The sequence below is a fragment of the Colletotrichum lupini genome, chromosome 6 (genome assembly GCF_023278565.1).
Source record: "Colletotrichum lupini chromosome 6, complete sequence".
In the NCBI taxonomy this organism is placed as follows: domain Eukaryota; kingdom Fungi; phylum Ascomycota; class Sordariomycetes; order Glomerellales; family Glomerellaceae; genus Colletotrichum; species Colletotrichum lupini.
In genome coordinates this window covers 2,584,629-2,608,594 of record NC_064679.1, presented here as the reverse complement: position 1 = coordinate 2,608,594, position 23,966 = coordinate 2,584,629, and the positions used below count along the sequence as shown (strand labels likewise).

The following is a 23,966-nucleotide window of genomic DNA, read 5'->3' as shown; positions in this document are numbered from 1 at the left end:
ACTTTCAGAGCTTGAAGTAGTTTCGAAAGAATGAGTTGAACACGAGGTGATGGCTTTGCACTTTTGTCATGGATCAGTCGAGTTTGAATTGGCTTTGGTCGAGGCACGAAAGTGATGGTTTGTTGGTATAGGAGGGCAGCGACTCATGTGTTGGAACAGAGAGTGGGAGACGAGGTATTTGGCGGACTTGCATATGGTGAGGGTTGGTGGCATGGCGAGGCGTTTGGAGGTCCAATGGATCATCAGTATTAGACGACCAGCATCCAGTTTAATGAGATAAAAATCACACAAGGCATTGCAATGATTTCACCAGAGACACTTTGGTTGCTGCGCATGTATGCTGTCCAGAGCATAAGCCGGCCGAGGAATGGAGCGAATAATGATAATTATCACGAAGGCATAGATGGTGCGATTGTAGCACTTTGAAGCAATATACTAAGCAAAAACACAGACACCATGCTTTTGACGGTTCCAATTATCCGTAATTTACACAAAAAAGTTTATTGGCAAGCCCCATGCGGTAACAAGTCCAAACCACCTCCAGTCCGGCCCTGTCTATGCCTTGCGTCTCTTGCTGCCACCCTTGGCCGCCTCCGCGCCGCTCCCCGTCGCCGTGTTCTCCGCGTACAGCGCGTCGAGGACGTCAGTCGAGTATCCCTGGGAGGTGGATGCGATACGCTTGGGGTCAAGCTTGCCGACGGCGGGGATGTTGGTAGCGAGGATCTCCTGGAAGGGAACCGCGACGAAGCGGCCTTGTGAGTCGAACCACTGGTTGAAGGGTTGTGAGAGGTTGATGACTTTATTTTCGCCGTTCTTCGAGGTCAGGGTGATCTTCATGTTGTAGGTCGGTACGTTCTTCTTTGTGGATGTCGCGATGTTGACCTGTTTCGCGGGCGTGTAAGTCAAGGTTTGTCCATATCCTGGGAGCACATGCAGCTAGCTGCTGAGAGGGCACGAAAGAAAGCAAAGTGGCCTTACCTTCTCGCCTGAGGGTGATGTGCCCTCATACACGGTGCCTGCCTCCTTCAACCAGATCCATAGCGTAAGAGCGCCGTTGAGGATCGAGTAGAGGACCACGGCGGCGGCCGTGTAGTACTTTGTGCTGTCGAAGCCGAGCTTATAATCCCAGAGGAAACATGCGCCCGCAATCAAAAATGCTGAGTAGCCGAGCGCGAGGCGGACATCGGTGAGCGCGTGGGACTGGGTGAATTTGAGAGAGTTGAGGTAGTTGGGGAGAGCATCGTCCGAGGTATTCTTCAGGTCTGGGGGGAGGAGCTTGTGTTAGTGTGATGCGATAGCTAGGCCTACTGCAGGGCCATATGAGGGTGAAGGGAAGTGCATACCGGCCAGATTATGGACCGTAATTTTTTCGGAAGACATTTTGTCTACTTCGGTTTTCGGGATCCTTTTTTCGAGTAGACTTGACAGCTATGCGTGAGGCGGGCAGGCGTGGAGTTGTGATAGTTTGGCTTGTAACCTCCAGCCTGGCTTTCGGAGCTAGGAGTCTAGGACAGCTTGGACCCTTGTGCGAAGTCCCGTCCGTGGGCAGAGGTGAAAGTGGAAGGTGGTCTTTCGGAAGCTCGGCGAAACAAGCACCCGAGGAAGCTCCCACTCGATACAGACATCCAACTCCACCAGATTACACTGATGCAGGCGGAGCTCTCAACCACCTGGCTGCATCGCAACGACGAGCGCCGTTACCGTCTCTAATACACCATTGCCCGGCTCTAATCGTCACATACAAGCCCAGAATGGCCCAAGTTCCGGTGCAGACGATCCATCGGGATCCCCAGCTCCTGTACGCAAAGTCCCGCCTTGCCCGTCCTCAGTTGCAACCGCGTATGCTGACCTGACAAACCCGACAGTTACTGGATCCTATTCCCGATCACGGTGGTCATGGTCTTGACCGGCATCCTGCGTCACTACGCCACGGTTCTGCTCGCCACCGCACCCAAGAAGCTCGACAAGCCCGCGCTCAAGGAGCAGCGCAGCCTGATGCATGGCGTCACGGTCCGCACCAACCACCACGTCCTGTCCAAGAAGTCCTTTGAGGCCCGCCGCGATGCGCTCGTCGCGGCGTACGAGTCCGGCGCGTACTTGAAGAACCCGGATCAGAAGGGCCAGCCGCCCGCGAATCCGCTTACCGACCCTGGCGCGATGGACGGGATGATGGGGATGATGAAGAATAACATGGCCATGATTATTCCCAACACGTTGATCATGAGCTGGATCAACGCCTTCTTCAGCGGATACGTCATTAGTATGTTTTACATGATCAACATCAGGACTTTGTGCGGCTGCTGACTGTCTTAGTGAAACTACCCTTCCCTATCACCATCAAGTTCAAGAGCATGCTTCAGGCGGGTGTGGCGACCAAGGACATGGATCCCCGCTGGATGTCCAGTATCTCCTGGTACTTCCTCTGCATCTTTGGTCTGCAGTCTGTCTTCGTTTTCATCTTGGGAAGCGACAACGGTAAGTCTGAAACTATCTTAGCCTTGCCCCTCCAGCATACTGACATCATCAAGCTGCCAGCCAGATGGCCCAGCAAATGGGGCAGATGGGAGGTGCCGCTGGTGCCCCTCAGATGTTTGGACCCGGTGTCGACCCTGACAAGCAGTTCAAGGGCGAGGCGGAGAACATTGCCGTCGTCGACCACTACTCTGTTTTGGATGATGTGGAGTCAAGACTGCTTGCGGGTATCAAGTCATAGAATTGTAGAACAATACACAAAATCCGCGCCCATCCGTACGCCTCGGGGCCCTTTCCATGTCTGAATAACGCTTGTGAGATTTCAGGAGCCATCTGAAGGCTATTCGCCGCCCTGTCCGTCCCACCAGAGGCATACGCCGAGACCCTCCATGGCCATGGTGCCCTTCACCTTGTACGGCGGCTTTGGCGGAGCAGCCTCTTCGCCCTGGCTTGGTCCTGCAGGTGTCTGGTCGTGCCACTCTTCATCGATGACCTGGAATCTGACCATTTCGTGATTATCATAGAAGAGTCTGTCGTCCTCAATGTTCCAGATCCATAGCTGCTCTGAGTGGTTGCTAGAGTCGTGTTAGTGACGCATCAAGGTGACAAGGCAGGTCTGGCGGCACGTACAACTCGGCACCTTCGGGAAGCTCATCAAAGGGGATGAAGATATCGTCAAAGAAGTCGGTTCTCAGGTTGATGCCGGCCGGCGTCGAACTTCTAATTCTTCCAATCATGACTTCGCCCTTGAAGGGTCTGAAGACGACGAGTCTGAACTCCACTGCCGCATTTGTTAAAGATGATTAAAAAAAAAGTCTGATGGGCTTGAGCTCGTGGAATTACCATTGACGTTGACGAGGCCTGTGCCATGGCCGATGAGGCCCTCAGAAGTCCACAGAAGATCGTAGAGGCAGATGCAAAGACCAATTTTCTGTATGACCTTGTTGGCGTACTTCGCATTAATGTTGTCCTCAATGGCGGCTTTGCTCTTCTTGCGGAAGTCTTCTGGTGCGATTTCGACCAGATCCGCAATCTTGGTCTTGATTGGGTCCTTTGTGTTAGTGACACACTCAGGTGAAATTTGTGAGTTTTCGAGTCTTACTAGGATGAACATGTTGAGCGCTTTGTCTTCGAGACGGCGGATTGCAGACCAAAAAGATCCCGGGTAAATATATTATTGATCCAGTATCATCGTCCGTCCCCTCAACGCCTCTGGAGGGTCGTGTTTGGGTCTTTCGAGTCGTGGTTCAGTGTATTGTACCGGCGCTCAGTGAGATCGCAAAATCGGCAAAATCGCGGGGCGCTTTGGTCTTGGGAAGCAGATTGACTCTTACCGCCCTCTACGTTGAGTTTAGCCTTAGCGGTTGCAGGGTGCATGTGTATCCCTATGGCCTACCACGCTTTAGTGGCTCGAGGTCTGTCTAGGCGGCCCGCCTCTGTCGCAACCCGCTGGAATTGTTATTGCGGGACCCGAAATGACTGTAGGGCGACTCCGAAAGCTCAAGTCCTAGGGGCTCCACGCACTCGCCTCACCTTCACGTCAGGTCAGGGAAACTGCGTCCAGCCGTCTCTTCCATCCTAGAGCCTTTCGCTTCCCTTCCTTCATCACCTCAATCTTTACAGGTCGGCCGCCTTTCTTCTTTTCTCAAACTGGTGCTCTCTGCATAGAACACGCTACTTTCGAAAAGGCAATACTGCTTTCTGCTACGTTGATCGAATTTTGAACCATCCCTGCTACTCTTGCAAATAAAGATTGGTGCACAAATCGTCAAGGTCGTTGCAATCGAACACTGGGTTTCCTGCACTTTTTCACGGTTCCTTTCTTCAAACCCCCCGAACGCTCTTTGGCAACTCGACTGCGAAGATAGTAAGAACGCGTCGTCGTCCTCGAGCCAACATGTCGGGCTACAACTACGGTCCCCCACCACCTCCGCCTCCGGCTGCCCAGGCTAGCCATCCTGGATATGGGCATCACGGCGGCGCTTACCAACAGCATTCACGAGGCGGAGGTGCTCATGCTGCCCGTGGCGGGCGTGCTGGTTATCCATCAAATGGTCGCCCAGAGTACCCCCCGGCCCATCAGCCTCAGTACGAATATCCCCGCCAGCAGCCATACCCTCAACATAGCCCAGGATATCCCGCCCAGCAGCAACAACCTGCTGGCAGCAACTACCCTCCTCAGCAGCAGTGGCATCAAGACCACGGACATGGCGCCGCCCAGCATGGCGCTCACGCTCCTACGCCTCTGTCGACTTCCAACTACCATCCGAACTACGCTCCCCAGGTCTACGCTCATCCTCAACACCCACAACATCCTCAGCCGCCATCTCACCAGCCAGCCTACGGGCCACAGCAGCCGCAACAACCACAGCAGCAACCCTACGCCCAACCGTATCCCGCTCCTGCACCGTATACCGCTGGCCAGCCGTGGGCTGGACACGAACCCCATGCTCAAGGTCCCTACGGCGCTGGTCGCGGCCGAGGCGGTTACGGAAACGATCGAGGCGGCTCCCGAGGTCCTAACATGGCCACGCCTGCTCCGGTAGCCTACGGCGGTGAAGGAGTTCACCATCAAGCGAATGGTGGATATGGCCAGCCGTATGCCGATCCACGCGCGCAATCCGTCCAATACCAAGCTCCACCTCAATATCCATATCATGCCCCTCCTCCGGCACCTCACGTAGCGATTCCTCCACAGGAGCCGTACTACAAACATGATGGACAGGCCGGTCGAGGTCGTGGTGGTCATCGTGGTGGCAACCCACGTGGCCGTGGCTCGTTTCACGGCAACGACAGGGGTCGTCATCGTCAACAGGGCAACAACAATCACAATCACAATCATAACAACCGACAAGACGGTGGATTCCACCACAAGCATGATAAGCACGACAATGCTGCCTCGGGTAAGAAGAAGAAGCGTAAGACTAACACCCTTGGTCTTACACCTGGCCAAGACTCGGAGTCGGAAGACGATGAGATGGAAGAGGAGACGCTTCGCAAGTTGATAGGAGCAGATGCACTACAGTAAGTCGGATGGCCATGTCAGATTTTGCTCTATCTAACCGTCTCGTAGGGTGACTGATGTCGCTTCATACATTGCCGAGCGGAAGAAGCGCTTCCCCACGGCTGCGCGTGTCAAGGCCAAGAAGTCTGCCGAGACCACGCAAGGAAGTGGCAATAAGATCCATTCCAGTCTGGAGAAGGAGGAAAATCTCGCCAGCAAGCTCAGGAGACAACTGGAAAAGGTTGAATCGTCTATCAAGCGCAAGCGTGAACAGCAAGACGAGGGCGATGAGATGAGAGGCAGCCCCTCCATTGACATCAAGTCTGAAGACGATGAGCCAGAAGTCGCGTCAAGTCGTGTTCAGCCGGCCCCCCCTCCACCCCCTCCTGCAAAAAAAGCAGACATTTCAAAGCATTGCAAGTACTACTCTACGGGAGGTACTTGCGGCAAGAAGGGCAAGTGCCGCTTCGTACATGATCCTGCTGTTAGGGAGGCAGCCATGAAGGAGAGAGAGATGAACAATGGCCACCTCACCATCCAGCAGCGCTTGATCTTGAACGACAAGGACCAAGAGGACCTTACTGTTCTTCAATCAATTCAATATCTGCGGGAGAAAGGCCTGATGAAGCCTGAAGATCAGCCCAATGGCACCAACGGGCACACTGGGTCACAGACCTCCCATTCTCAGTCCCGCCAGCACCCCAGCAGTCTCCCTGCGGCACCTGCTTCTCTCCCAGCGCCGCCTATGAAGCATCACGGGCTTCCTCCCCACAAACCGCCTCCTTCTGCAGGCGGATCTACGGTTCGATACAAAGGCTGGAACTTGAGTGGATATGGGAACTCAGGTCTCAAGTCGGAAGATCTCCCTTAGATGGCTACCATCAACGGCCAAAGCCGGAGTTTTACCCAAATACTCCAACTCTGCACTGCTTCCGCTTGAAGTGTGCTTCGGTTCTTTTTTGAGCGGTCTGCCTGAGTATGGCGACCTCGAATCATGCAACAGGTCTCTCGCCATGGCAGAGAAGTCGTCCTGATGCAGCGATTCGAACTAGCAGCGATGTTTATGTTTCATATTTGATCGAATTTTGAGCCACATCAAAGAAGTTGGGCGTGGAAAGAGCATGGTTAGGAGGATCACATCACCAATTTTATGCCAGCCCCCGTTTCCTTGATTTTCACCACACTCAGACGACTCCGGCTTTGACATCTCGGTTTCTTTGTTTGCGTCGGTTACCTTCCAGGGCTTCATCTGCAAAGTTGCGATCCCAGATCGCGTGTAAGATCGTTTTATCAATTCAAAGGGGACGAGGCTGGAGACACGACGGCATGGCGCACCTTCTATTTACCAGTCTGATGAGTTCAAAACCGTCGGAGTTTCCGGCTTGAGGAAAGGGGCTGAGTAGCTCCATGAAATGGCTTTGAGTTATTCGCTTCGGAACTTTTCAGAGGAGTTTAGGACTGACTGTAGTCCGGTTTGGCTGTACCTGATACCTCAAGGAGGGCTTTGCATCGGGCTTATAGAACGGAAAACTACAATGGGTTCTCATTTCGGTGTCTTGGTGCAAATTGAATTTTAGTCAATAAAGAATAAATCTTGCGTCTTGGAAACCTCGGTTCGTGGTGATTCAACGAAAGTTTTACGTGATTATGCTTTAAAGGTCTTGCCTATGGACCTGCCAAGTCTCGCTTCTCGTTGGTTCCAGAAAGGACTTGGTTGCCATGTTGAGATAAAGACTTTCAGGTTTGGCCAGTCAACAAATACAGACGTAATAACATTAGGCTAGTACTTGATGGTGGCCGAGGTATTATTGAGCCGTGGCACGTATCTACCTGTTCCCTGTGTGATGATTTACGAAAAGAGGCCAAAAGAGACTGGCCGTGGAGTGTAGTAATATCCCATAATAATAATGACAAATCAAACTTGAAGTTCAGAATGAACGCCTTCGCTAATGTGATGCTGAGCCGCGCCTGTACCGGTGCAAATACCTCAGTAGTGCCAGATCCAAAATCCCTATTGATAAAAGATGATGGGAGAAATTGGGTGATGGGGATGATTGAGGAAAAGAAAACCTAGCGTCGTCGCTGCTCTTCGTAGAATCTGCGCTTGCGCTCCTCCTTTTCGGCCTTGAGACGCTTCTCGAGCCGCTCCTGTTCGATATCCTCGCGGCGGGCCGCGCGCTCAGCCGCCGCTTCCTCGTCCCACACGTCATCCATGCCGGCCTCCATGTCTGAAGACCCATCAGAGCCGTAGTGGTACCGGGGGCCGCGATCGTCTTCCTCGTCTTCGTCGTACTCGATAAAGTCGTCGAATTCCTCCTCCTCTTCCTCGTCGTAACGTGAGCGTTTCGCGGAGCCGCCGTACCGCGGGGCGGGTCGGGAGTTGAGGAGAGCGCCTCCTGGTGCCGGCTTCTTCTTTGCCGAGGTAGCTCCGGGTTTCGGGCGGGCGGTGCCTGTGTATCCTGTGGTAGCGACGGCGGCTTTCTTGAGCTTCTTTTGCTGCTCTTCCTCGGCGGCAGCCGCGCGTGCCTTTACGCCGGCCCTGGGGTCTCTCGCTCTGTCGGCGGTTCCGTTACGGCTGGCGCTTGATCCGATTGCACTGACCCCATTACGTGAAGGCGGAGCCGAAGACGGCCTTGAGGTACCCTGGAATTTCGACACTGGCCTTGCTGCGCCCTTAGGGTCCTTCTTAAAATCCTTCTTCATCTCCTCCCGCTCTTTCTTCGTAAACACCTTTTCCACCGGCTTGTGCTGAATCTTGCCGACTTGGCCCAGCTTGGTCTGAGCCTGTTGAGCCCGTGCCATGATCTCGGCGAAAGATCCCTTCTTTGGCGGTGCACCTTTCGGTGCCGCGGCAGGAGCTGACGGAGATGGTCGACTAGGCAATGTCGATGTCACCCTAGACGTGCCCGAGCCATTCACCGGCCTGGCGCCGGAAGAGCTGGATTTCGCGGACGTCATGCCATTTCCGACAGGCCTAGGCGCAGACGTGGATCGATCGGATGGTCGTCCGGCGCTGCCTCGATAGCCAGTGGTTGTTGTCGAAGACTTCTCCGCAGGCCGTGCGGGTCTCTGAGCATCTGCAGATCTGGGGGGTGCAGACGAGCTGGCACCGTTTGTGCTTGTTCGCGGAAGCTTGTTCGAGACGGTGCTGCGAAGGTCGTCGTCGGCTTTCCGTTTCGGGGGCGGGAGGGCTGGCCTCGATGGAGCTGGCGATGTGCTCTGTGACTTATCGCCACTTATTTGGGCGAGGAGATCTCCAATCTGTGAACCACCCGTCGTCAGCCCTGCCCCAGAAGTCGCTAAAACGTGTCGTCGCATCTCCAGAGCACTTACAGGCATGGTGACGGACTGCTAAAGCCAAATATCGTCAAGCAAGTGTCTATGTTGCTTGCAGCGGCCGTCAGGATGCATCAGGCGGACGCTTGAGTCATCAGTGTGGAAAGTACGAGAACTCAAGTTTCTGCGCTTCAGCGGCCCCCTCTCAAAAGACTGAACACGCGGGCGTGTCCGTCGGGTCTGGGAGACGAGAAATGGTAGAGAAAAAATGAGGAAAAATCGCGAAAAATAAGAAGGCGGTCGCGAAGCGCACAGCACAAACACCCGACAGTCGTTAAAATCGAGAGTTAGGTGTAGGGGACAAAAGGAAGTGGCGTTGGTGTCGGCAAGTTTATATATGTTGGCCTGGGGGGTGGAATCACTGGTACCGTCCTTCCAGTACCGTCCACCTATCTTAGGTTCCTTGGACTGTGGTCCAATCCGTTAGCCTATCCGGAAGCTGGAGTGGCTCCGATTCCGGTGGAGTGAGATCCACTGGGCCCTTGGCGCTTTGATGCTGGGCTCTCGGTCGATTTCTGTTGGTAGAATTCAGAAGGCTGTCAGTGGCCCACGGGCCGAGCAGATGTAGGGGGGTCTTGAGTGTGGCTGGAGAGGCCAAAGACAGGACAAGTGTGGCTTGTGAGGTTTCTAGTCGGCTATCCCAGCCACCGACCGCCCTCCCCGCCCTAAGGTAGGGTCCCGCACCCTCTGGCTCACAAAACGAAAAAAAAGTTCCATTTCCGACAACCATCCGAATCTCAACAACCACGCGAAAATCTCCCAAGACTCGAAGATTCAGTCTCCGCCCAACTTCGCGGTTAAATTGATTGACCTCTCGTGTTCTTTACGACAAACAGTGAGTTATCCCCCTTCTTCTCTACGCTTGATCTACATCTCGTCGCCAATCGTTCTTCATATTCTCGACGCCGGCGCAAAAAATAACGATCCCTCTTTTCTAACAATCGTTCGTCGCAGAAAATCATTCAAGATGAAGCACCTCGCCGCTTTCCTCCTCCTCGGCCTCGGTGGCAACACCTCCCCCTCTGCCAAGGATGTCAAGGCCGTCCTTGAGTCCGTCGGTATCGAGGCTGATGACGAGCGCCTGAACAAGCTCATCTCCGAGCTTGAGGGCAAGGACATCAACGAGGTTCGTTACGACTTTGATCGCGATAGGCGCAAAGGATGTAGATGCTAACAAGGTACACAGCTCATCGCTGAGGGCTCCAGCAAGCTTGCCTCTGTTCCCTCTGGTGGCGCTGGTGGTGCCGCCGCTGCTTCCGGCGGTGCTGCTGCCGGTGGTGCCGCTGAGGACGCCCCCAAGGAGGAGAAGGAGGAGGAGAAGGAGGAGTCCGACGAGGACATGGGATTCGGTCTCTTCGACTAAATACCCCTCTCACGCCCTCGCCTCATCGAAGAATATACGCAGCAATCGGCCGACGTTTTCACAAGTCATTGACATGGGGAAATCTCTCTTGGGTTGGGCTTCGGCACACGTTTGTGTAGGAACACCTGCTAGGTTCGGTCAAATAAAAAGCTCGCTGGTTCTTTGAACAATGTTGCCCGAAATGATTTATCGTGTTCTTCCCCCTGATTGACTAGTGAGTGAAACAAATGCATGTCAACTCGAGCTTTGAATGTTAGCGCTCTCGTCATAATGCTACGAAGCTCAAAGTCCGCTTCATGTGGGGCGACATGTTCGCGACAAGATGCACGTAAATCGGGCGCAACCATTTTTGAAAACCTAAGACCGAAAGCTGTGACTGGTCTCGCTCGGTATATCTTAAGCGAAAAGATACCTTGCCACCTTGCATGGGGATTACATCAACTTAAAGATCGAAGGTAGGCTGCAGGCATTGAAGACTTGTTGTGGCCTCAGGCAAGACTCAGCGTCTAGTCCCAAGCTCAAATTCCATGTGCCCAACGATGAATGTGTCGCCTTACGCTTTGCTGTTCAGCCCATCGTTGCTCCGACAACAGCATCCCCCGGTCTTGATTTCTCATTGGCCGACCCCTGCTAGCCCCAAATACTGGGAACGTCCTCAATTGACAAGGAATCGACACATCCCTCCGACATACAAGATGCTAGTGACGCGCCGCATAAACTAATTTCTCCTCCATTTGCAATCTTTCGGATCATGGGCACATTTGACACGTAAAACAGTGTTCAATCGCCAAAATCAATCCCTTTCTTTCTGGCGGAAGGTGTTTGGCCGTCGAGACGTGGAGACTCGCGCCACTAATTCCCAGCCCCCCGTTGCGCAAAATTGGAACAACAAACTATCCCACCAGCTCGAAATGTCGACAGCCTCTCCCACGCCGCTGGGCACCGCCGGAACCGGCCTGTCACGAAAAACGTCCGTACGACAAGGCCTCAGGAGGCTGCCCTCTCGTCCACATCTCAATCGAAGCGAATCCAACCCTGTTCATGCGACCGCCGCTGCACCCGCGCTCTCAAAAAAGGCAGACTCGCAGCAGTACGCCATGCACGATAGCTCCGATGACGAGATACCCGTGCCTATGAAGCTCAGTGCCCTCACCAAGGCACTTCTCAACGATGGAAGCGGCCCTGAACCGCAACGAGCAGCTTCACCGCCTAGAACACGTCGCCGCGTCAGTAACCTTGCCGCGTCTACGAGCTCTGCAACGGAGGAGAGAAGGTCCCTCCGATCGGGAAGTGCCCAAGCGTACGACACAAGGTCAACAAAACCCACGTCGCCGCTACAGAGCAGAGAGAATAGCCCTGTGCGGAAAAGAGTTGTGAGACTCAGCAATACGCCCAAAAGCCTTGGCCAGATGCGTCCCGCCAAGAGGAGGTCTACCTCGCTGTCCCGATCAACCAACCAACGTCCCCAATCTAGAAGTCGGCCAGAGAGCCGAAACCAATCCTCGGATGAGAAGAATGACCCGCCCCAAGATGTCAACACACCAGCCCAAGGTATTCGCGTCGTCCGGATTGCTGCTGGCTCGTCTGGCAATAGAAGTCGCCTCACCAACTCATCCAGTCATTCTAGGCGTTCAGGTTCCCACATGGAACAGGACCACCCGGAGGAGCCATTCACAGTAGCACGCCACGCCGCCGGTGTTAACCCTGGCAGTGTGTCCCGACAAGCCTCCAATGCTGGAAGAACCACCAAGGCTGAGGACAATCTCGCACTGCAGGGCTCAATGCGCGTCAAGCGAGTAGGCAAGATTCCTGGAAGCTTCTTGAGCGGCCCCGCTCGACGTGGGCGCAGAAGGCAGAGTGAGGAGGAGGCGGAGGCTAATGGCGATGGCGATGGCGAGGGTCTGATCTCGAGCCAATATCACGATGGACACGGCGCAGACATGGAGAACGACGTGGCATCATCCTTCTATGGCAACGGCAGACAAATGTCATCAGGCAGTCCAGTCGCATTGAGCGATCCTTCCAGAGCAACGCATCGCAGGCCTACGTCGTATGCTGAACCACCGGCCCCTTCTTCTGCGCGCCATTCTCCCCAAGAAAGAGACGAGCCAGAAGAGATTCATTACAGGTTGCCTGCGCCGCGCCCTCAAGTTCCCTCCTCCCACGATCAGGAGAATGAACCAGTGTCTATAGTACGAAGTACGAGGCCTACCGCCATCAAGCCTGCCGAAATGGTCATGGAAAAAGTAGTCAGGCGTTCGATCAACCCCGAGGCTGCTCAACAAAGACCCGCGGCATCTCCTGAGCGCAAGCCTCTGGCTTCCCTGGCCAACAACACTCCGCGCCGAGCCGCTCCTCCGCCTCCGCCTAAGATGTCTGTCCTTGATGCTGCCACCACATCCGCAGGCGCAGCGACAACTACTCAAGGCAAGCAAAGGCGAAATATCCTCCGTGTCAACGGAAAGTCCTACACAAGGCTCGACTGTCTGGGCCGGGGCGGTAGCGCTAAGGTCTACCGTGTTACTGCCGAAAACGGAGCAATGTTTGCACTGAAAAGAGTATCGCTGGAGAATGCGGACGAGTTGACCGTCCGGGGCTACAAGGGCGAAATCGACCTACTTGGCAAGCTGAGAGGCAATGAACGAGTCATCAACCTTTTCGACTACGAGATGAACAGTGAAAAGAAAATGCTCACTTTAGTAAGTCACCCTCCGTTGGATCGTGATGGCATGGCTAACCCGTACTCAGCTTATGGAAATGGGCGAATTGGATCTCCACACCCTTCTCAGGAGTCGCCAAAATCCCGAATCGCCTAAATTTGATTCGGTCTTGGTCCGCTTCTACTGGAAAGAAATGCTGGAGTGCCTGCAATCGGTACACCAGTCCGAAATCGTGCACTCCGATCTCAAACCAGCCAATTTCGTTCTTGTCAAGGGTCGCTTGAAACTCATCGATTTCGGTATTGCCAATGCAATTCGAACAGATGAGACTGTCAACGTTCACCGCGAAACGCAAGTGGGCACACCGAATTACATGTCGCCAGAGTCGCTCCTAGATTCCAATGCGCCTCGAGGCGGCCGAGTTCCTGGACGACCTAAGCTGATGAAAGTTGGAAAGCCGAGCGATGTCTGGTCTCTCGGGTGTATTCTGTACCAACTGGTCTACGGAATGCCTCCCTTTGGCCACATCAGCAATCAAATGGCAAAGTGCCAAGCCATCATCAACTGGGACCATGACATTGAATTCCCGTCCAGGGCCATGGGTGGAGTTCCAGTACCTCCTTCTCTGCTGCGAACCTTGAGGCGGTGTCTCAACCGTGACGTCGACATGCGACCTTCATGTGAAGAACTCCTTCACGAGACCGATCCTTTCCTATACCCCACTGAGATGAGCGAAAAGGCGCTTCCCATTGACGAAGAGCTGCTTGGTAGAATCATCCAGAGCGTTGTCTCGAGGTGTCGAGAACGCATGCCGACAGATGCGGAGGCCATGTCTGTGTGGCCGTCGGCTTACTGGACCAGCGTCAAAAAAGCAACGAATCCTAGCAGGTGATGAAAGCGTATGAGCATTGTTGTTGGATCAGGCGTCATGGAGACATTACTTGGGTTTAATGATCATCGGAATATCCATAGCTCGGAGTTTCTTGGGCTGTTTGTTTTACTTCTTGTTCAACTGCTTCGTGCAGTCGTTTTCTTCCCCACCACTGTTTTCAATATTGATTCCCTAGGCTTCGGCCTTCCCCCATGATTGGGCACGTTTTTTCTGGAGACGCAGACCTAGACAATGCGTCTTATCAATTGTACTACAGCCTCTTGGCTTCAACATTTTCGGCGACCATCAAAGTCCCCAATCCCATATGACGTGAATGTATTTATTTGTCTATTGGTACAGCCCCGACGGGGAACAATACAAGGACATGAAATCATACGATCCATGGCCTACTATTCCTGATTCATACTCGAACAAGCTTGCACACCCCCCAGCCCTGCCTCTTAAGCCTCAATCTCCTCAGGCGCATTGATCTTAAGCTCGCTAATCGTCAGCATTGTGTAGCGGTGCTTGCTCTTGACCGTCTTCACTTTCCGCTGCCTCCTTTTCGTCTTCTCCTTCATTCTCATCGGCTCGCTCTCCGTGCCCGTCACCACGGCACGGCACTCGTATACCCGCTCGTCGATGAAGGGTGAGCCCTTGAGGGTGTAATCTCTGCTACCGATGACCGAGGCACGGTTGAGGCGGAGGACGTCGCCAGGCACGACGCCGGGCATCTTGAAGGGCAGGCGGACGCTATCGCCGGGCTGGACGAGGTACGGGCGTCCATGGATGTGGAAGGTGATGTAGTGGTTGGGCTGGGCCGCTAGGAAGGGCAGCGCCGCCTGCACGGATTCGGAGATCGGGGTCGTTGCGGACGGCGTCGACGGCTGGGCGGCGCCGGCGGCGGCCTGTTGTGCTATTGAGGAGGCTTGCGCGCCGACGGGAGACGCATCTTGTGCGGCTGCGGCGGGCTCGATGATGGGTGCCGTGGAGTTGAAGCGGCGGGCGTGGATCGGGAGGAGGAAGGTCGGCGGGAGGCGCGTGATGGGTGTCCTGAGCTCCAGGACGGAGCGCAGCAATGTGCGACTCATCTTTTGATTGATGAGGGTTTGAAATCTTTTGTTGTCGTTGGACAGAGAGACAGTCGGACCTCGTTTGTCGGTCCAATTGCTGGTCTCTCACGTTCGTCGACTTTAGCTTTCTGCGCGACTGGGACCCGGCCAACACGAAGCTTCAAAAAAGTTCGGATAGACCTGGAGTGCAGTTCCTCTGGGTGCTCGGAAAATATGTTGCTCCGCTGATGCAAGCAGGGATGTTGGCGGCTGGACCTCGAATTTTGGGGTCGGACCCCACATCGCTATCGATATGGGATTTTTTTTTGGCTACCTATCCGCCACTTCGACGGACGACGACCCTGAGGAGCTTCGCCGACATCAACACTACGGACGACTAGACTTCGTCCAGATCAGGAACACCATCCTGTAAAATCGAAGTCGCTACGGGCGTAAATCACTCAAGATGCCTCAGGTGAGTAGCTTTCCCATTCGCAGCTCTCTATTCTTACCTGTTGTACTAACAAATCCGCGAACAGAACGAGGTACGACACGCCCTCAGAAGGGCCTCTCCGTCTCCCAATCTCGGCGCCCGCTAACGAAGAAATCATAGTATATGGAGAGATGGCGCAAGCTTCATGGTCGGAGGTTAGAATCTCGAAATCAACCAGGAACTTTGACGAGGGGAGGGCTGACATCCGACTTTTCTCAGACTCGATCACGAGGAGAAGGCCCGCAAGAAGGAGGCTCGTGAGGGCCACAAGGCGTCCAAGGATGCGCAGAACCTGCGCGGTCTCCGCGCCAAGCTTCACGCGAAGAAGCGCCACAACGAGAAGATCCAGATGCGCAAGCAGATCAAGGCCCACGAGGAGCGCAACGTCAAGACCAACGACGAGAAGGAGCCCTCCGAGCCCATGCCCGCCTACCTGCTCGACCGAAACAACCCGAGCAACGCCAAGGCCATTTCTTCCCAGATCAAGAACAAGCGCGCCGAAAAGGCTGCCCGGTTCCAGGTTCCTTTGCCCAAGGTGAAGGGTATCTCTGAGGAGGAGATGTTCAAGGTTATCTCGACCGGAAAGAAGACGCACCAAAAGTCCTGGAAGCGTATGATTACGAAGCCAACTTTTGTCGGACCTAACTTCACCCGGAGAGATCCCAAGCACGAACGGTAATCATTCCTACGCATTTGGCGCCAACTTGGCAGTTTGAGGATCTTTGCTAACGAGGTGCTTTCCCAAAATCAGATTCATCCGTCCTATGGGGTACGTGACCGGAAGCGCTCTGTCTTCTCCTCCGTCTTACTGACAATGATCTCTAGTCTGCGTTACAAGCACGCGCACGTGTGCCACCCGGAACTCAACGTAACCGTAAAACTGCCAATCTTGGGAGTCAAGAAGAACCCTCAGAACCCTCTCTACACGAACCTGGGTGTCCTCACGAAAGGAACTGTGCTGGAAGTAAACGTTTCTGACATGGGCCTTACGACAGCGAGCGGCAAAGTGGTTTGGGGGAGATACGCCCAGGTGACGAATTCACCGGTAAGTGAAATTCCGTCGAAAAGCGCGGCTATTTTGCTATTTCGATTGCTTCGTTTGGCTGCTTGGACGAGCTGGTCGTGGCACAGTGTCAACTTTGTAAGACGAGAAGCTAACGCACGGTATTCTTCAGGAGAACGATGGCTGCGTAAACGCAGTCCTGCTCGTTTAGATGGCAACAGGAAAAAAAGTCAAGGCTATCGCGCAAGGAGTGTCACATAATGGCATCGGGGCACAGCAGGGACGCCGTGCCTCTATCGAAACGTGTAGCGGAGTAGCCTATGAGGTAGTGGTACTTGGGGCAGTCGAGTCCCAGCTGGCGTTAAGGCGTTCTGTCACCTCGTGTAAGGGGGGAATGGGTGGATGCCCGTGAGTGACAATATGAAAAGTTTTCAACCTAGGTAGATGAAACAAGATTCCCATTTGTAGACTGGCAAAGGATGACTTGAGTGACGAGGATGACTGCAAGGTATTCGCTGCTTGGGCTTTTTTAAATAGGCCCCTTTATTACCCACGGCCAGCCAGCTTGATATCCAGGTATCAGTCCCCTCAGCTCAAAATGGATTGGCCCTCCAAGGTTTCCACCGAATCAGACGCAAATTCCTCCCGCAGATCAAATCTTGCATTGGATAGAACCGCATCATAGAAATCCTTCTATATGGACAGTTATCGAGTTTCAAGCGATCCTTGCGACGAGGCACCGGTATCGAGGTCCAGGCTTCCATGGCGAGAGAACACGTTCTGGTCCGTCGAGCGGCCTACAGTCGAGGAGACGGGCAGTCAAGGGTGTTTGGTTTCCAGAGTGTAAATAGGTACAACGACGATGGGAAAGCAGGGAACAAGCAATAGCAAAACAGAAACAAAAATGAGCTACCTGTGGCTTTACGTAGGGTCACCAAATTCGAGCTCGCATTCGCTTGCCGAAACCAGGCATTCAACCATCTACCACTAGGGCCATATACACTTCAAGCGCCGCTCATGCCTTTCCCTTCACTTTAGTTGCCTATTAGGGGTTCTCTCGCTTAGAATTAGCCCAGGCGACGGCTTTTGAGTCCTGAGAGTATTCACGAGGCAGGCATTCGATGGGTCTCCTGAAGAGTGGATTTTAGTCGCACCTGATAATTCACAGAGAGACCTGCAAAGGCAAGCGTTACACTACAGACCATCAGGATCGGGTAAGCTTTGCATACAAATGCTTCCTCTCAGTGGCAAGACACATCTCCGAGTTCTTCTATACCATAACTTGGAGCCTCTACAGCAGGCGTTCTAGTTCAGAAACTAGTCCAGACCTAGTCTGAGGTCTTTCGCTGAGACGCAATCTCACCTGACGTCACTGTGTCGAAAAAAACATGCTTTCTATGGCGCCAACTCAGAGTTTTCCCATTACAAGCATGTAAAGCAAGGCAAGGTGCCAGTATTTGATTCAGAATGTTGTCTCTCATTGGACTTTGATTTGTTTGGGATATATCCTTCAGTACCTATCTTCCTCTCGATCCCTTCCCTTGGATTCGAACAAAGCAACAAAGATTGGCATGTGTGTGTAATGCGACCCGAACAGTTGAAAAAATGAAACAATCCGTCCCGTGTTCCCCGGTTTGTGACGAACGCAAAAAGAAAAGAAGCAAAAAGTCAAGGAGACAAAGTTCTCAAGGGAAGTAGAAGAAGCTCCCTTGAAAGGCCTTAAAACGGAAAATAATTGCGAACCCTGATTCCTCACACACATCCCTTGAAGATCCCGAACTGAGAGGGAGTTGGGTTATCCGCTCTTTCCAGTTTGACCCTAAAAACGCCGAAAATAAAAACAAGTGACCACGAGTAAGAAGGGAAGAGATTTAAACTATCATTACTTTGATGATGTGGTGGTTCGAACAATACTGACGGTGAAGAAGAGCAAAAGCCACCTGAGCTTGGGACAAAAAGTCGGAAATTGCTCTGGGCTGCGAAGACTTGAACAGGAGCGCCGAAACAGAGATGAAAAGGAGGGCTCGTTCAAGAGCTTTGGGTTAAGCGACCGTCGGCTTGGACGGATCCAGATAATGCTGTGGTGATGCAAGGGAATTCTCCATGACTGAAATGATAAGCCCGCCTCGTGAGGCTGAGAAGGATGTGCTTGTCAACGCCGTACTTTTTGATGTTGCTGTTATTGCTGTCATGCGGAGAGAGAATCGTTCTGTGTTCTTCTCCGGTTTCATGTCGTAACTTTCGTTGCTGTGAAAGAGATACGCAATTTTCGTGTATGAATGCATTCGAGTGTTGAGAGCAAGCATGGCGGGTATAGTAGACTAGGTATTTAGCCGAGCTTTCGGAAGCCTTCGACAGTAAGCATCGGGACTTCCACATCGCTGAGGCCGAGAACGCCCTCATCGCGTCTGCGGTCGACGAAGCCGTTGCATTCGGCAACGACGATGCTCCACTCGGCCAAAGCACGACCGGCGTAAACGGCGCGCTTGACGTAAATTCCCGTTGGGCGAAGGGGTTGTGTAAGGGGCTCGGGGCCGGTCCTACGACTTCCGGACTTGGACAGGTGAGGCCGTTGCTGAGCCTGGAGCACGGCATGAGCCTGGGCCATGGCCTTGGATTGCGGGGGTTGGGGCGCAGACTCCGACGGCTGCTGCGCCTCCTCCTCGGTCTTGCTCTCGGTAGGCGATGAGGCCGTTGATGAGTCGGAAGACACGGATGAAGCAGATGACTTCTCTGCACTTTCGAAGTCGAAGGTCATCAGCTCCACGTTCGGGTTGTTCTCAAAGTCGAACTTATTGCTGAGCCTGCGCACGAGAGAGGATGACGACACCGCAGTGACCGAAGACTTGCGCTCGAGGGTAGGGGAGGCGAGAGGACTGGCGTTCTTGGCTTCGTCGACGAGGCCCTTCTTCTTAGAGCCAGAGACACACCGTGTGGGATCGGGAAGACCAGCAGCAGGTGGAGGAGGGGTGCTGCCGCTTCTCGAACGGGAAGTGACCCAGGCCTGCGCCGGGGCGGGAAGGCGTGGGCGAGTAAGGATGCGATCGCGAGGCTGGGTGACGGCAGGAGGCTGCCAGGTCAGCGTGAACTTGAACACGAACTTCTGCTCCATAAAGATCGGCGAGGTGCCCGGCGAGCTGCCGTCAGACGACGTCGTGACAGCTGAGGCCGATGAAGTGGAAATCTTGGGAGGCAGAGGCGGGCCTCCTTGACGGCGTTTGGAAAGAGTGGCGGACTTGGACGACGTCGTTTCCTTGCGCGAGGACTCATTATCCTCGCCATCTGAACCGTTACCACCCAAAGACAGCACCTTGCCAAGCAGAGACCAGCGCTTCTTGCTGTTATCAGGCTTGGCAACCTCCTTAGTTTCTGTCGCCGGCGTTGACGACATGACTCCCTCGCCATTGACAATCTTGGAGAACGAGTCGAATGGCTGGTTGAAGTAGCCTGGCTGCGGAATGTTCACTTCCGTACGGATGATCATGAACTTCTTGCCCGGCGTGGGGAGGCATGGTGATGTCGAGGGCGGCAGCCTTCCTGCGGCATCGGCGGCGTTGCGAAGGAAGAGGTAATGTGCCCAGACGGTCTTCAGTCTTGCGGCGGCAACAAGGAAGATTTCACTGTGAATGTCAGTAAGTCTTGTTGACTTGCGGGATATGGCACAACTCACGCATCAACTTCGTTCGCGCTGCCGCCGTCACGACAGATACGCCAGCAGAGCAGGCGCATGTAGTAGCCGCGGACCATTGGGCACCAGTGGTTGAAGTAGGTGTCGAACGTCTCTTCGGTAAGCAGCCAGTCCAGACACAAAGCCTTCTTCCGTACGGGATTTGCCGTGACTGCTTCCCAGGTCGAGAAGATGAAGGACAGGAGCCGAACTTCCGTCATAGCGTTGTCGGAGATGAGCATCTTTCTGCAGACATTGAGCCAAAAAGACCAGTCGATACTCTTGGCGATATTCGGGTTCTCGAGATCGTCGAGCTGGTCGTAAGCCACCAGTGCCTCTTCCAAGAAATCACAGAGCGTGAACACGGCGCTGTGGTCGAAAGCGGATACGCGGCGGGTCGCAGCACGAGTCACAGAGAGGAAGGCTTCGGCAAAGGTTCGTCTCGCGGCAGCAATGACTGGTAACGATTCGCCCAGAATATCCTTCAACAACACGATGAGGCGGTTCTCGGCCATGTTCTTCAACAAGTTCCCTGGGATTGTCATCGCGGTCGCAGCAGCATCGGCGCCGTAAAATGAATCTGTCGGCATGGGCGGGTTGTAAATAGCGTCGACTTCGGCCTGGCGGTGGATCGTGGACTCGATACACGCGAGGATCTGGGCCTGTACCAGTATGAAACCTGGCGACCGCGCCTTCTCAAGCAGAGGGAGGCCTTCGGGCATGAACTCCTCAGATAGAATGTGGTAGTACTTGCAGAAGATGAAAAACAAGTCAGTATCACCACCACGCCATCGCGTCACCCAGGGACTAAACCAAGGGATCCTCGCCGCCATCACGGAAAGTTTCACTCGTTCCTTGAAGCGAGCACTGATTGTCTTTTGCGATTGCCAGCCCAATACGCCCACATTAGGTGGGAACAGGGCCATGATGTCCTCGCTCTCGCCGCCATTCTTTTTGGGCAGTCCAAACTCGTCAGCCGTCCTTCGAATGAGCTCAGGCCGCAAATCCCACAATCGCACGAGAATCTCGGCCACAGACGGGCAGAAAAAGAACGCGTATGCGCACGCCTTACCGCACCAATTGACGAGACTGAGAGGTGCGTGTCGAAGCGACATCTTTTCCACCACAATTTGCATCTGCTTCATGAGGTTGCTCACAAACATGGTCCGCACATTGTGCTCGGCGGATTCGGCGAGGAAAGCTTGGCTCGATGCCTGTGATGAGTCTGCTGTGGACTGGGTCCCCGATCGCGGTCGGACGCGTTCGTTTGGTGAGCGATCCACCAACGACATGAAGTACGTCGTCGTCTGTCGCCATTCTGGTCTCATCATCAGCATCGTCAAAGCCTCCAGCAAAACCGGCCGATCAACGCCTGGGAGCTGCTGGCCCTGACCGTCCAGCATATCCAGCAAACCAGTCCACCACTTGTTCAGCACAATGGCCCTCCGCTCAACATCTTCCAGAATGAGTCCCTTGTTGGTGATGTGGTTCATATAGGTCCGCAAAAATGGCAACAATGTAACACGCACAGAGTGCATGCGCTGGGCCATGGTTTTGGTGGCGAAGCTTCCACTCTCGGTGTCGAGCGACCGGAAAACCGACCAGATGGTATCCTTGTTGGCTGACATTTCGCTCGTCAGAGACTCGTCTGTTGCTGTTGTTTGGGATTCGGCGAACGAAGCTGGTTTCGACTCGGGCTTTTTGATCTTATTACTATTATTGTTGATGTTGTTTTTGGTCTTCTTGCTGGGCTGATCGCTCTCAACAGCAGATTTGGGCGGGGGCAAGCTTAGTGATGATGGGGGCAAGGCATTTGTATCGATCTCGTTGTTTGATCCAAGGGTAATGAGCATGCTTTTCGGTCGCTGCTTAATCTTTGTCAAGAAAGTGCTGGTTCTGTTCAGGGTGCGTGCAGGCTTTAATGATTCGGCACTCTTTGAAGCGGCAGTCTCTGTGTCGACTAGCATAGATACTGGCCTCTTGCGGGTCGAGTCCACACCCTTGATGTTCTCGTTACTCGGGGCCCTGCTTCGGGAAGGGCGAGAAGGCGGTGGAGCTGGAGGGTCTGGATTTCGCTTCGGGGACGGGGAACGGGATGTGGACATCCATGACTTCTTCGCAAAGGTAGCAAAACTCTCCGAGACCGTCCTGGGGCGTTCTGGCTCGAGAGGTCGCGTCGGCGGTGTCGGTGCTACGGGGGCGGCAGACATCGCAGCAAGAGGTGCAGTGCTCACGTGGTCTCCGGCATGAGTGCTGGGTCTTTCGGGCATGGCGGGTCGTTCGGGCACCGGCGGCTCCTTGAACTTTGACGGCGATCTAGATGTTGGTAGCCAAGATTTACGACGCTCCATTAACGAAGCCCTCCTGCCCCTCTTCTGCAGCTTCTCGGCATCTTTGTCCTTTTCCTTTTGCTTTCCATCTCTCGTGTTCTCCTTGTCCTCCTCTTTTGGAGGTTTTAACAACATGGCCGGGTTTGGTCGTGGCGCGGCTGCGGCCGCCTGCTCTTTAGCAGCAGCTTCCTTGGACTTGCCGTCGAGGTAGAGGTTGGTGTTGAACTCGGGAAGGGTGTCAAATGAGGGAAGCTCGAATGCAGCTCGTCCCTGCACGCTCGAGCCTTTCTGCTGTGTGGGAGCTGTTGTTGTTGAAGTTGTAGACGCTGCTGAGGCGTTGTTACGGTCGTCGGAGGTATGGGATCGGTGTAGGTAAGAACCATTAACTGGTTGGACAACGGCCGGAGCCATCGTCAGCGTCGGGCCTTTCATCTCATGGCAAGTCGCACCAACACAATTAGAGAGGATTCCTCTGCCAGTACACACTGGTACAGAGACAGAGACAGAGCAGCAGGTGCAGGTGTCGGTGCCCGTGCCGAGCTCTGGAGGGCTGTTATTTGCGATCGCGCGGGCAACAGTGACCTAGAGCATGCAGTTGCGACTAGGAATGCAATGTACGAGGGTCGATTTGGGTTGGGTAAGGGAGGACGGCCGGAATGCTCGGTGTGTCACGGTGGCACGACGTCTGCAGTCTCCCAAGTTAAGGTATGTAGTAAGGCGGCCTTGTGAGATAAGGTGTGGTAGAGTCAAGTTAAGGAATTCCCCCTCAATTGGACATGACAAAAAAAAACCTGGGGTGTGTACAGGCAAGGAAAGGTGTTTCTTTGGTTTTGGGTTTGTCGGCGATCGGTATGGTAAGGTATGCTCTGGGCCGGCAGAGGGAGGGAGAAAAAGATACAAGGCGGCAAGTGGACGGGAGGGTTCGTTCGTTGAGGGTGGACGATCCAGGGTGTGGATAATGAGATATGAATAGTATCCGTTCGGGGTCCGTAGGAATAAACCGTTCAGGTTCTCGAGACAAGAAGGAATAATCGCGGCGGAGCCGTAAAACGAGCGAAAAAGGAACGAACGACTGGTGGTGAGGCGAGGCAACCAGCTGCTTCTCTTGCGTCCCTTCTCAGGTATAAACCTTGATCGGGTCTGTCTGGGTCTAGGTCTTGTTATTCGGTGGTGGTTGTGGGGTGGTGCCCTTCTCAGGTATAAACCTTGATCGGGTCTGTCTGGGTCTAGGTCTTGTTATTCGGTGGTGGTTGTGGTTGTGGTGGTGGTTGAGCGGGTTGTCTGGGTTTTTGCTTTCCTGGTTCGTTGCAAGGTCCAATCCAGCGGCAGCGTGGGGATCAACTGTCGACGCAAGGACAACGCAAAAAGAGGAGACTGCTGTGTATCCGTACGGAGTACTGTGTGTAGCAGTGTACACGGAGAAATCCCAAGGTCGAGCGAGGGTGTCTGAGCAGCGAGCAGGACTGGGAAATCTGAAAGTTGGTGCAGCCGCAGCGGGAGGTGACGGTCGGGGTGAAGGGTTCCCTGTCCAAGACTGGAGCTGGAACGTTTCAAAGTGAGAGAGGGCGATTAATAGCGGAGCTGGGAATATTATGACGGCCTCCACCTTTTTTTCTTGTCGCCAGGGAACGCGCGCTGTTGCTCTGATGCGACAGGAGAGAAAAGACGGTAGATGCTAAGATGATGCAAATTAAACGCCTTTCCGGTCACCGGGC

At 54.0% G+C, this 23,966-nt stretch overlaps 12 protein-coding genes across 12 annotated transcripts; 5 read left to right on the top strand and 7 right to left on the bottom strand.

The window, feature by feature from the left end:
* Positions 1-66: 66 nt before the first annotated feature.
* Positions 67-213, bottom strand: CLUP02_12272 (uncharacterized protein; the record flags this gene model as incomplete). Its single annotated transcript, XM_049291236.1, has 1 exon — positions 67-213. One exon carries the CDS (start codon positions 211-213, stop codon positions 67-69), a length of 147 nt encoding a protein of 48 aa, XP_049148381.1.
* Positions 214-555: 342 nt separating this feature from the next.
* On the bottom strand, positions 556-1,380 carry CLUP02_12271 (microsomal signal peptidase 25 kDa subunit; the record flags this gene model as incomplete). The annotated part of the gene is made up of 3 exons (XM_049291235.1): positions 556-882; positions 979-1,262; positions 1,344-1,380. The coding sequence occupies 3 exons, from the start codon at positions 1,378-1,380 to the stop codon at positions 556-558; spliced, it is 648 nt and encodes a 215-aa protein (XP_049148380.1).
* A 371-nt stretch (positions 1,381-1,751) lies between these two features.
* Positions 1,752-2,713, top strand: CLUP02_12270 (uncharacterized protein; the record flags this gene model as incomplete). The annotated part of the gene is made up of 4 exons (XM_049291234.1): positions 1,752-1,798; positions 1,866-2,260; positions 2,314-2,475; positions 2,529-2,713. 4 exons carry the CDS (start codon positions 1,752-1,754, stop codon positions 2,711-2,713), a joined length of 789 nt encoding a protein of 262 aa, XP_049148379.1.
* A 99-nt stretch (positions 2,714-2,812) lies between these two features.
* On the bottom strand, positions 2,813-3,586 carry CLUP02_12269 (RNA polymerase III subunit Rpc25; the record flags this gene model as incomplete). Its single annotated transcript, XM_049291233.1, has 4 exons — positions 2,813-3,047; positions 3,103-3,253; positions 3,316-3,511; positions 3,575-3,586. The coding sequence occupies 4 exons, from the start codon at positions 3,584-3,586 to the stop codon at positions 2,813-2,815; spliced, it is 594 nt and encodes a 197-aa protein (XP_049148378.1).
* Positions 3,587-4,436: 850 nt separating this feature from the next.
* CLUP02_12268 (uncharacterized protein) lies at positions 4,437-6,347 on the top strand (the record flags this gene model as incomplete). The annotated part of the gene is made up of 3 exons (XM_049291232.1): positions 4,437-4,988; positions 5,198-5,496; positions 5,546-6,347. The coding sequence occupies 3 exons, from the start codon at positions 4,437-4,439 to the stop codon at positions 6,345-6,347; spliced, it is 1,653 nt and encodes a 550-aa protein (XP_049148377.1).
* Positions 6,348-7,546: 1,199 nt separating this feature from the next.
* CLUP02_12267 (uncharacterized protein) lies at positions 7,547-8,815 on the bottom strand (the record flags this gene model as incomplete). Its single annotated transcript, XM_049291231.1, has 1 exon — positions 7,547-8,815. One exon carries the CDS (start codon positions 8,813-8,815, stop codon positions 7,547-7,549), a length of 1,269 nt encoding a protein of 422 aa, XP_049148376.1.
* A 964-nt stretch (positions 8,816-9,779) lies between these two features.
* CLUP02_12266 (60S acidic ribosomal protein P2) lies at positions 9,780-10,175 on the top strand (the record flags this gene model as incomplete). The annotated part of the gene is made up of 2 exons (XM_049291230.1): positions 9,780-9,938; positions 9,999-10,175. The coding sequence occupies 2 exons, from the start codon at positions 9,780-9,782 to the stop codon at positions 10,173-10,175; spliced, it is 336 nt and encodes a 111-aa protein (XP_049148375.1).
* A 695-nt stretch (positions 10,176-10,870) lies between these two features.
* Positions 10,871-13,727, top strand: CLUP02_12265 (uncharacterized protein; the record flags this gene model as incomplete). The annotated part of the gene is made up of 3 exons (XM_049291229.1): positions 10,871-10,876; positions 11,039-12,874; positions 12,924-13,727. 3 exons carry the CDS (start codon positions 10,871-10,873, stop codon positions 13,725-13,727), a joined length of 2,646 nt encoding a protein of 881 aa, XP_049148374.1.
* Positions 13,728-14,167: 440 nt separating this feature from the next.
* Positions 14,168-14,797, bottom strand: CLUP02_12264 (uncharacterized protein; the record flags this gene model as incomplete). Its single annotated transcript, XM_049291228.1, has 1 exon — positions 14,168-14,797. One exon carries the CDS (start codon positions 14,795-14,797, stop codon positions 14,168-14,170), a length of 630 nt encoding a protein of 209 aa, XP_049148373.1.
* Positions 14,798-15,071: 274 nt separating this feature from the next.
* On the top strand, positions 15,072-16,465 carry CLUP02_12263 (ribosomal protein S8e; the record flags this gene model as incomplete). The annotated part of the gene is made up of 6 exons (XM_049291227.1): positions 15,072-15,187; positions 15,298-15,303; positions 15,471-15,926; positions 16,003-16,020; positions 16,077-16,296; positions 16,427-16,465. The coding sequence occupies 6 exons, from the start codon at positions 15,072-15,074 to the stop codon at positions 16,463-16,465; spliced, it is 855 nt and encodes a 284-aa protein (XP_049148372.1).
* A 1,474-nt stretch (positions 16,466-17,939) lies between these two features.
* On the bottom strand, positions 17,940-18,560 carry CLUP02_12262 (uncharacterized protein; the record flags this gene model as incomplete). Its single annotated transcript, XM_049291226.1, has 3 exons — positions 17,940-17,998; positions 18,173-18,230; positions 18,306-18,560. 3 exons carry the CDS (start codon positions 18,558-18,560, stop codon positions 17,940-17,942), a joined length of 372 nt encoding a protein of 123 aa, XP_049148371.1.
* Positions 18,561-18,583: 23 nt separating this feature from the next.
* CLUP02_12261 (uncharacterized protein) lies at positions 18,584-22,833 on the bottom strand (the record flags this gene model as incomplete). Its single annotated transcript, XM_049291225.1, has 2 exons — positions 18,584-19,874; positions 19,925-22,833. Coding segments are annotated over 2 exons (4,200 nt in total), but the record flags the coding sequence as incomplete, so codon positions are not given.
* Positions 22,834-23,966: the final 1,133 nt, after the last annotated feature.